The sequence below is a fragment of the Oncorhynchus kisutch genome, linkage group LG7 (genome assembly GCF_002021735.2).
Source record: "Oncorhynchus kisutch isolate 150728-3 linkage group LG7, Okis_V2, whole genome shotgun sequence".
In the NCBI taxonomy this organism is placed as follows: Eukaryota; Metazoa; Chordata; class Actinopteri; order Salmoniformes; family Salmonidae; genus Oncorhynchus; species Oncorhynchus kisutch.
In genome coordinates, this window is record NC_034180.2 from 54,039,970 (window position 1) to 54,050,897 (window position 10,928).

Sequence of the window (10,928 nt, forward strand, 5' to 3'; positions counted from 1 at the left end):
TTACGTACCCTTAATGACTACAATACCCTAGTTATGTACCCTAGTTATGTACCCTTAATGACTACAATACCATAGTTATGTACCCTAGTTATGTACCCTTAATGACTACAATACCCTAGTTATGTACCCTAGTTACGTACCCTTAATGACCCCAATACCCTAGTTACGTACCCTTAATGACTCCAATACCCTAGTTATGTATCCCTTAATGACTACAATACCCTAGTTACGTACCCTTAATGACTCCAATACCCTAGTTATGTACCCTTAATGACTCCAATACCCTAGTTATGTACCCTAGTTATGTACCCTTAATGACTCCAATACCCTAGTTACGTACCCTTAATGACTCCAATACCCTAGTTATGTACCCTTAATGACTCCAATACCCTAGTTACGTACCCTTAATGACTTCAATACCCTAGTTACGTACTCTTAATGACTCCAATACCCTAGTTACGTACCCCTTAATGACTACAATACCCTAGTTATGTACCCTAGTTACGTACCCTTAATGACCCCAATACCCTAGTTATGTACCCTTAATGACCCCAATACCCTAATTACGTACCCTTAATGACACCAATACCCTAGTTACGTACCCTTAATGACTCCAATAACCTAGTTACGTATCCCTTAATGACTCCGATACCCTAGTTACGTACCCCTTAATGACTCCAATACCCTAGTTACGTACCCTTAATGACTCCAATACCCTAGTTACGTATCCCTTAATGACTCCAATACCCTAGTTACGTACCCTTAATGACACCAATACCCTAGTTACGTACCCTAGTTATGTAACCTTAATTACTCCAATACCCTAGTTACGTACCCTTAATTACTACAATACCCTAGTTACGTATCCATTAATGACTCCAATACCCTAGTTACGTACCCTTAATGACTCCAATACCCTAGTTACGTACCCTAGTTACGTACCCTTAATGACTCCAATACCCTAGTTACATACCCTTAATTACTCCAATACCCTAGTTGCGTACCCTTATTTACACCTCTCTGAAGATCTGAAGTCTCTTCTGTGATGATTCAAATGCAGCGTTATTTCACGACTGTTTGAGAATGAAGATCACGGTGTTTAAACCCTATCTACGGGGACTAAAGATCACGAGGTGTTTAAACCCTATCTACGGGGACTAAAGATCACGAGGTGTTTAAACCCTATCTACGGGGACTAAAGATCACGAGGTGTTTAAACCCTATCTACGGGGACTAAAGATCACGAGGTGTTTAAACCCTATCTACGGGAACTAAAGATCACGAGGTGTTTAAACCCTATCTACGGGGACTAAAGATCACGAGGTGTTTAAACCCTATCTACGGGGACTAAAGATCACGAGGTGTTTAAACCCTATCTACGGGCACTAAAGATCACGAGGTGTTTAAACCCTATCTACGGGGACTAAAGATCACGAGGTGTTTAAACCCTATCTACGGGAACTAAAGATCACGAGGTGTTTAAACCCTATCTACGGGGACTAAAGATCACGAGGTGTTTAAACCCTATCTACGGGAACTAAAGATCACGAGGTGTTTAAACCCTATCTACGGGGACTAAAGATCACGAGGTGTTTAAACCCTATCTACGGGGACTAAAGATCACGAGGTGTTTAAACCCTATCTACGGGGACTAAAGATCACGAGGTGTTTAAACCCTATCTACGGGGACTAAAGATCACGAGGTGTTTAAACCCTATCTACGGGAACTAAAGATCACGAGGTGTTTAAACCCTATCTACGGGGACTAAAGATCACGAGGTGTTTAAACCCTATCTACGGGGACTAAAGATCACGAGGTGTTTAAACCCTATCTACGGGGACTAAAGATCACGAGGTGTTTGAACCCTATCTACGGGAACTAAAGATCACGAGGTGTTTAAACCCTATCTACGGGGACTAAAGATCACGAGGTGTTTAAACCCTATCTACGGGGACTAAAGATCACGAGGTGTTTAAACCCTATCTACGGGGACTAAAGATCACGAGGTGTTTAAACCCTATCTACGGGAACTAAAGATCACGAGGTGTTTAAACCCTATCTACGGGGACTAAAGATCACGAGGTGTTTAAACCCTATCTACGGGAACTAAAGATCACGAGGTGTTTAAACCCTATCTACGGGGACTAAAGATCACGAGGTGTTTAAACCCTATCTACGGGGACTAAAGATCACGAGGTGTTTAAACCCTATCTACGGGAACTAAAGATCACGAGGTGTTTAAACCCTATCTACGGGGACTAAAGATCACGAGGTGTTTAAACCCTATCTACGGGGACTAAAGATCACGAGGTGTTTAAACCCTATCTACGGGGACTAAAGATCACGAGGTGTTTAAACCCTATCTACGGGGACTAAAGATCACGAGGTGTTTGAACCCTATCTACGGGAACTAAAGATCACGAGGTGTTTAAACCCTATCTACGGGGACTAAAGATCACGAGGTGTTTAAACCCTATCTACGGGGACTAAAGATCACGAGGTGTTTAAACCCTATCTACGGGGACTAAAGATCACGAGGTGTTTAAACCCTATCTACGGGAACTAAAGATCACGAGGTGTTTAAACCCTATCTACGGGGACTAAAGATCACGAGGTGTTTAAACCCTATCTACGGGAACTAAAGATCACGAGGTGTTTAAACCCTATCTACGGGGACTAAAGATCACGAGGTGTTTAAACCCTATCTACGGGAACTAAAGATCACGAGGTGTTTAAACCCTATCTACGGGAACTAAAGATCACGAGGTGTTTAAACCCTATCTACGGGAACTAAAGATCACGAGGTGTTTAAACCCTATCTACGGGGACTAAAGATCACGAGGTGTTTAAACCCTATCTACTGGAACTAAAGATCACGAGGTGTTTAAACCCTATCTACGGGAACTAAAGATCACGAGGTGTTTAAACCCTATCTACGGGGACTAAAGACCCCCCCCCCCCCCCCCCGGCCACTACTAACAGTTCATAATATAGGTCACCCAGGTGCAAGCTTTCAAACGCACTGAAACAGAAGCATACCAGACAGTACTGAACATAAACAACATAAGTCATATAACTATAACTCTATATTCATAGATATATATTTTTTATATATATATATAATATATATATATTTTTTTTAATTTTTTTTATATAATAAAGAGTAGAATTCACTGTTTGAAACACATTTATTGAACACTGACCATCAGTAGTTTAACAAACATGAGGAATAAAATAAACACTGTCCCCTGTGATCATGGTGTATAATGATGTATAATCCAGGGAGGAGAATTCTGTCATCCAGAAGGGGGCGCTGTTCTGTGTTTTTTGATTAGAAAGACAGGGAAACAGACCACCACCCAATATCATGTTGTTGTTAGTTGTCTGTGGTGTCCGTCTGAGGAATGATGCTTCCAAATTTATTCACAGATCTATGGATGCAAGGACTGACCATCCATGATGTCACAATTATAGTTTTAACCATCTTTTGAGGCTACACAGCATTTACAATTACGTTGTTTACAAACAAGGGGTTCAAGTTGTGGCTCTGTGGAGGGGAATGGTCCAGGTTGGGGCCCTGTGGAGGGGAATGGTCCAGGTTGGGGCCCTGTGGAGGGGAATGGTCCAGGTTGGGGCTCTGTGGAGGGGAAGGGTCCAGGTTGGGGCTCTGTGGAGGGGAAGGGTCCTGGTTAGGGTCCTGGTTGGGGCCCTGTGGAGGGGAAGGGTCCTGGTTGGGGCCCTGTGGAGGGGAAGGGTCCAGGTTGGGGCTCTGTGGAGGGGAAGGGTCCTGGTTGGGGCCCTGTGGAGGGGAAGGGTCCTGGTTGGGGCCCTGTGGAGGGGAAGGGTCCTGGTTGGGCCCCTGTGGAGGGGAAGGGTCCTGGTTGGGCCCCTGTGGAGGGGAAGGGTCCTGGTTGGGCCCCTGTGGAGGGGAAGGGTCCTGGTTGGGCCCCTGTGGAGGGGAAGGGTCCTGGTTGGGCCCCTGTGGAGGGGAAGGGTCCAGGTTGGGCCCCTGTGGAGGGGAAGGGTCCAGGTTGGGGCCCTGTGGAGGGGAAGGGTCCAGGTTGGGGCAATGTGGAGGGGAAGGGTCCAGGTTGGGGCCCTGTGGAGGGGAAGGGTCCTGGATAGGGTCCTGGTTGGGGCCCTTTGGAGGGGAAGGGTCCAGGTTGGGGCTCTGTGGAGGGGAAGGGTCCAGGTTGGGGCCCTGTGGAGGGGAAGGGTCCAGGTTGGGGCTCTGTGGAGGGGAAGGGTTCAGGTTGGGGCTCTGTGGAGGGGAAGGGTCCATGTTGGGGCTCTGTGGAGGGGAAGGGTCCATGTTGGGGCTCTGTGGAGGGGAAGGGTCCATGTTGGGGCTCTGTGGAGGGGAAGGGTCCAGGTTGGGGCTCTGTGGAGGGGAAGGGTCCAGGTTGGGGCCCTGTGGAGGGGAAGGGTTCAGGTTGGGGCTCTGTGGAGGGGAAGGGTTCAGGTTGGGGCTCTGTGGAGGGGAAGGGTCCATGTTGGGGCTCTGTGGAGGGGAAGGGTCCAGGTTGGGGCTCTGTGGAGGGGAAGCGTCCAGGTTGGGGCTCTGTGGAGGGGAAGGGTCCAGGTTGGGGCTCTGTGGAGGGGAAGGGTCCAGTTTGGGGCTCTGTGGTGGGGAAGGGTCCTGGTTGGGGCCCTGTGGAGGGGAAGGGTTCAGGTTGGGCTCTGTGGAGGGGAAGGGTTGGGGTGGGGGCCCTGTGGAAGGGCACTAGTATAAAACCTGGAACATTTGGAGCCAGTTTCCGACATTCAGATTAAAAGCCCAGTGCTGCGTGGACTAAAAACATTTTCAATTTATAATCTCTTTTTCAGTCCAGGACTGGTCTTAATTAACCTGGGTCTGGGAAACTGGCCCCTTAACTCTGAACCGCCAAACAGCCCTTAGGTCTTCAGCATCTATGGAAAAGGACTGTCGTCATGTTTCAATCATTCACTGTTTAGGAATCAAAGGGGCTGTCGTCATGAATCAAAGGGACTGTCGTCATGAATCAAAGGGACTGTCGTCATGAATCAAAGGGACTGTCGTCATGAATCAAAGGGACTGTCGTCATGAATCAAAGGGACTGTCGTCATGAATCAAAGGGACTGTCGTCATGAATCAAAGGGACTGTCGTCATGAATCAAAGGGACTGTCGTCATGAATCAAAGGGACTGTCGTCATGAATCAAAGGGACTGTCGTCATGAATCAAAGGTACTGTCGTCATGAATCAAAGGGACTGTCGTCATGAATCAAAGGGACTGTCGTCATGAATCAAAGGTACTGTCATCATGAATCAAAGGGACTGACTATGTTTGCCTGCATCTGTTCAGATAGAGCTGTATAATCTAGATCATGCAGAGGGACTGGTTGTTGTGGAGCTAAGAGGGACTGGTTGTTGTGGAGCTAAGAGGGACTGGTTGTTGTGGAGCTAAGAGGGACTGGTTGTTGTGGAGCTAAGAGGGACTGGTTGTTGTGGAGCTAAGAGGGACTGGTTGTTGTGGAACTAAGAGGGACTGGTTGTTGTGGAACTAAGAGGGACTGGTTGTTGTGGAACTAAGAGGGACTGGTTGTTGTGGAACTAAGAGGGACTGGTTGTTGTGGAACTAAGAGGGACTGGTTGCTGTGGAACTAAGAGGGACTGGTTGCTGTGGAACTAAGAGGGACTGGTTGCTGTGGAACTAAGAGGGACTGGTTGCTGTGGAACTAAGAGGGACTGGTTGCTGTGGAACTAAGAGGGACTGGTTGTTGTGGAACTAAGAGGGACTGGTTGTTGTGGAGATGAGGGACCCCCCCCTCCCCCTCCCACACAGACACAGAGACATGCATCTGTGAGGTCAGGGTTCTTCTTTCCTTGTAGTCAGCTACAGGTAGATTCAATTCAATTCAACAGCCACTCCATTGTTCTTCCACTGACAAATTGTCTTCCTGCTGTACCAGATAAACTCCTATTAATCACTGTTGCTGCTGTATCGTATCGACTCATTTTATTAATTTTTGTTTCATTCTACTGTTTGTAAATATTGTGATGAATAAAAAAATGTGATTTTGATTAAATATGTTGTGGCGGAGTCTATCAGAACCTCTTGAACAATGCCTCTTGACTCTCACCAAGTCCCTACGGAATAGTCATCAGGTTGAAGAACTCAAGATGCTCCATAGGAAGCATTGGCAGTAAAGAAAATAGGCCGTACCACTCATAACCACTAGTGGTCAGGCTATAAACCTGAGACTGGTGTACTACCACTCATAACCACTAGAGGTCAGGCTTAACCTGAGACTGGTGTACTATCACTCATAACCACTAGAGGTCAGGCTAAACCTGAGGCTGGTGTACTACCACTCATAACCACTAGAGGTCAGGCTATGAACCTGAGACTGGTGTACTACCACTCATAATCACTATATATATATATATATATATATTTAAAAAAAAAATTCAATAATGGATATTAACTGAAAAATTATCTGATGTAGTTTCTTACAATAGCTCTCTGTGACTTTAACGAATATTAATCTCAAAATTGTGATTCTGAAAAGATGAGCCTGGAGATTTGGTCAGATCAACACCACTGTTCTACAACATATGCTTCAACAATGGAAGTATCTGCTGTGCTAGTCCTAAGGGATAATGCTTGTTTTATAAATGTTAAAGAAATTAGCCTTTGAGCTTTCATAGTTATATAAAACTAAACAAAAATAAGCCTGGAGAAGACGGAGCACACTGTCTAGTCTGTCTGGTACTGTCTGGAGGAGCAGCACACTGTCTGGTACTGTCTGGTCTGTCTGGAGGAGCAGCACACTGTCTGGTCTGTCTGGAGGAGCAGCACACTGTCTGGTACTGTCTGGTCTGTCTGGAGGAGCAGCACACTGTCTGGTCTGTCTGGAGGAGCGGCACACTGTCTAGTACAGTCTGGTCTTTCTGGTACTGTCTAGTACTGTCTGGTCTGTCTGGTACTGTCTGGTCTGTCTGGTCTGTCTGGTACCCTCTGGTCTGTCTGGTCTGCCTGGTACTGTCTGGTATTGTCTGGTCTGTCTGGTCTGTCTAGTACCCTCTGGTCTGCCTGGTCTGCCTGGTACTGTCTGGTCTGTCTAGTCTGTCTGGTATGTATGGTCTGTCTGGTCTGTCTTGTACGCTCTGGTCTGTCTGGTATTGTCTGGTCTGTCTGGTCTGTCTAGTACCCTCTGGTCTGTTTGGTACTGTCTGCCTGTCAGGTACTGTCTGGTTCTGTCTAGTACTGTCTGGTCTGTCTAGTACTGTCTGGTACTGTCTGGTACTGTCTGGTCTGTCTAGTACTGTCTGGTCTGTCTGGTAATGTCTGGTCTGTCTGGTACTGTCTGGTCTGTCTGGTATTGTCGGGTCTTTCTGGTACTGTCTGGTACTGTCTGGTCTGTCTGGAACTGTCTAGTACTGTGTAGTCGGTCTGGTACTATCTGGTCTGTCTGGTAATGTCTGGTCTGTCTGGTACTGTCTGGTCTGTCTGGTACTGTCTGGTCTGTCTGGTACTGTCTGGTACTGTCTGGTCTGTCTGGTACTGTCTGGTCTGTCTGGTCTGTCTGGTCTGCCTGGTCTGTCTGGTATTGTCGGGTCTGTCTAGTACTGTCTGGTCTTTCTGGTACTGTCTGGTACTGTCTGATCTGTCTCGTACTGTGTGGTCTGTCTGGTACTGTCTGGTCTGTCTGGTACCCTCTGGTCTGCCTGGTACTGTCTGGTATTGTCTGGTCTGTCTGGTCTGTCTAGTACCCTCTGGTCTACCTGGTCTGCCTGGTACTGTCTGGTCTGTCTAGTCTGTCTAGTACGCTCTGGTCTGTCTGGTATTGTCTGGTCTGTCTAGTACTGTCTGGTCTGTCTGGTATTGTCTGGTCTGTCTGGTCTGTCTAGTACCCTCTGGTCTGTCTGGTACTGTCTGGTCTGTCTGGTACCCCCTGGTCTGTCTTGTCTGCCTGGTACTGTCTGGTATTGTCTGGTCTGTCTGGTCTGTCTAGTACCCTCTGGTCTGCCTGGTCTGCCTGGTACTGTCTGGTCTGTCTGGTCTGTCTAGTACGCTCTGGTCTGTCTGGTATTGTCTGGTCTGTCTAGTACTGTCTGGTCTGTCTGGTATTGTCTGGTCTGTCTGGTCTGTCTAGTACCCTCTGGTCTGTCTGGTACTGTCTGCCTGTCAGGTACTGTCTGGTACTGTCTGGTCTGTCTGGTCTGTCTAGTTCTGTCTGGTCTGTCTAGTACTGTCTGGTACTGTCTGGTCTGTCTGGTACTGTCTGGTCTGTCTAGTCTGTCTAGTACTGTCTGGTCTGTCTAGTCTGTCTAGTACTGTCTGGTCTGTCTGGTAATGTCTGGTCTGTCTGGTACTGTCTGGTCTGTGTGGTACTGTCTGATCTGTCTGGTACTGTCTGGTCTGTCTGGCGCTGTCTGGTCTGTCTGGTACTGTCTGGTACTGTCTGTCTGGTACTGTCTGGTCTGTCTGGTACTGTCTGGTCTGTCTGGTCTGCCTGGTCCATCTGGTACTGTTTGGTCTGTCTGGTACTGTCTGGTCTGTCTGGTAATGTCTGGTCTGTCTGGTACTGTCTGATCTGTCTCGTACTGTCTGGTCTGTCTGGTACTGTCTGGTCTGTTTGGTACTGTCTGGTACTGTCTGGTCTGCCTGGTACTGCCTGGTCTGTCTGGTACTGTCTGGTCTGTCTGGTACTGTCTGGTCTGCCTGGTCTGTCTAGTACTGTCTGGTCTTTCTGGTACTGTCTGGTACTGTCTAGTACTGTCTGGTCTGTCTGGTACTGTCTGGTCTGTCTGGTACTGTCTGGTACTGTCTGGTCTGTCTGGTACTGTCTGGTCTGTCTGGTCTGCCTGGTCTGTCTGGTATTGTCGGGTCTGTCTAGTACTGTCTGGTCTTTCTGGTACTGTCTGGTCTTTCTGGTACTGTCTGGTACTGTCTAGTACTGTCTGGTCTGTCTGGTACTGTCTGATCTGTCTCGTACTGTCTGGTCTGTCTGGTCTGTCTGGTACCCTCTGGTCTGCCTGGTACTGTCTGGTATTGTCTGGTCTGTCTGGTCTGTCTAGTACCCTCTGGTCTGCCTGGTCTGCCTGGTACTGTCTGGTCTGTCTAGTCTGTCTGGTATGTATGGTCTGTCTGGTCTGTCTAGTACGCTCTGGTCTGTCTGGTATTGTCTGGTCTGTCTGGTCTGTCTAGTACCCTCTGGTCTGTTTGGTACTGTCTGCCTGTCTGGTACTGTCTGGTCTGTCTAGTACTGTCTGGTCTGTCTGGTACTGTCTGGTCTGTCTGGTACTGTCTGGTCTGTCTAGTCTGTCTAGTACTGTCTGGTCTGTCTGGTAATGTCTGGTCTGTCTGGTACTGTCTGGTCTCTCTGGTCTGTCTGGTCTGCCTGGTCTGTCTGGTATTGTCTGGTCTGTCTGGTACTGTCTGGTCTGTCTGGTATTGTCGGGTCTGTCTAGTACTGTCTGGTCTTTCTGGTACTGTCTGGTACTGTCTAGTACTGTCTGGTTCTGTCTGGTACTGTCTAGTACTGTGTAGTCGGTCTAGTACTGTCTGGTACTATCTGGTCTGTCTGGTAATGTCTGGTCTGTCTGGTCTGTCTGGTACTGTCTGATCTGTCTCGTACTGTCTGGTCTGTCTGGTACTGTCTGGTCTGTCTGGTCTGCCTGGTCTGTCTGGTATTGTCGGGTCTGTCTAGTACTGTCTGGTCTTTCTGGTACTGTCTGGTCTGTCTGGTACTGTCTGATCTGTCTCGTACTGTCTGGTCTGTCTGGTACTGTCTGGTCTGCCTGGTACTGTCTGGTATTGTCTGGTCTGTCTGGTCTGTCTAGTACCCTCTGGTCTGCCTGGTCTGCCTGGTCTGCCTGGTACTGTCTGGTCTGTCTAGTCTGTCTGGTATGTATGGTCTGTCTAGTACTGTCTGGTACTATCTGGTCTGTCTGGTAATGTCTGGTCTGTCTGGTACTGTCTGATCTGTCTGGTCTGTCTGGTACTGTCTGGTCTGTCTGGTCTGCCTGGTCTGTCTGGTATTGTCGGGTCTGTCTAGTACTGTCTGGTCTTTCTGGTACTGTCTGGTACTGTCTGGTCTGTCTGGTACTGTCTGATCTGTCTCGTACTGTCTGGTCTGTCTGGTACTGTCTGGTCTGCCTGGTACTGTCTGGTATTGTCTGGTCTGTCTGGTCTGTCTAGTACCCTCTGGTCTGCCTGGTCTGCCTGGTACTGTCTGGTCTGTCTAGTCTGTCTGGTATGTATGGTCTGTCTGGTCTGTCTAGTACGCTCTGGTCTGTCTGGTATTGTCTGGTCTGTCTAGTACTGTCTGGTCTGTCTGGTATTGTCTGGTCTGTCTGGTCTGTCTAGTACCCTCTGGTCTGTCTGGTACTGTCTGCCTGTCAGGTACTGTCTGGTCTGTCTGGTCTGTCTAGTACTGTCTGGTCTGTCTAGTACTGTCTGGTACTGTCTGGTCTGTCTGGTACTGTCTGGTCTGTCTAGTCTGTCTAGTACTGTCTGGTCTGTCTGGTAATGTCTGGTCTGTCTGGTACTGTCTGGTCTGTCTGGTCTGTGTGGTACTGTCTGATCTGTCTGGTCTGTCTGGTACTGTCTGATCTGTCTGGTACTGTCTGTTACTGTCTGTCTGGTACTGTCTGTTACTGTCTGTCTGGTACTGTCTGGTCTGTCTGGCACTGCCTGGTCTGTCTGGCACTGCCTGGTCTGTCTGGTACTGTCTGGTACTGTCTGGTACTGTCTGGTCTGTCTGGTCTGCCTGGTCCATCTGGTACTGTTTGGTCTGTCTAGTACTGTCTGGTCTGTCTGGTCTGTCTGGTCTGTCTGGTCTGTCTGGTAATGTCTGGTCTGTCTGGTACTGTCTGGTCTGTCTGGTACTGTCTGGTCTGTCTGGTACTGTCTGGTCTATTTGGTACTGTCTGGTACTGTCTGGTCTGCCTGGTACTG

The 10,928-nt window shown here is 48.2% G+C and overlaps 1 protein-coding gene across 1 annotated transcript; it reads right to left on the reverse strand.

The window, feature by feature from the left end:
- Positions 1–3,494: 3,494 nt before the first annotated feature.
- Positions 3,495–6,195, reverse strand: LOC116374604 (proline-rich protein HaeIII subfamily 1-like). Its single transcript, XM_031828098.1, has 2 exons — positions 6,189–6,195; positions 3,495–4,681 (listed from the first exon to the last, which is right to left on the reverse strand). Exons 1-2 carry the CDS (start codon positions 6,193–6,195, stop codon positions 3,495–3,497), a joined length of 1,194 nt encoding a protein of 397 aa, XP_031683958.1.
- Positions 6,196–10,928: the final 4,733 nt, after the last annotated feature.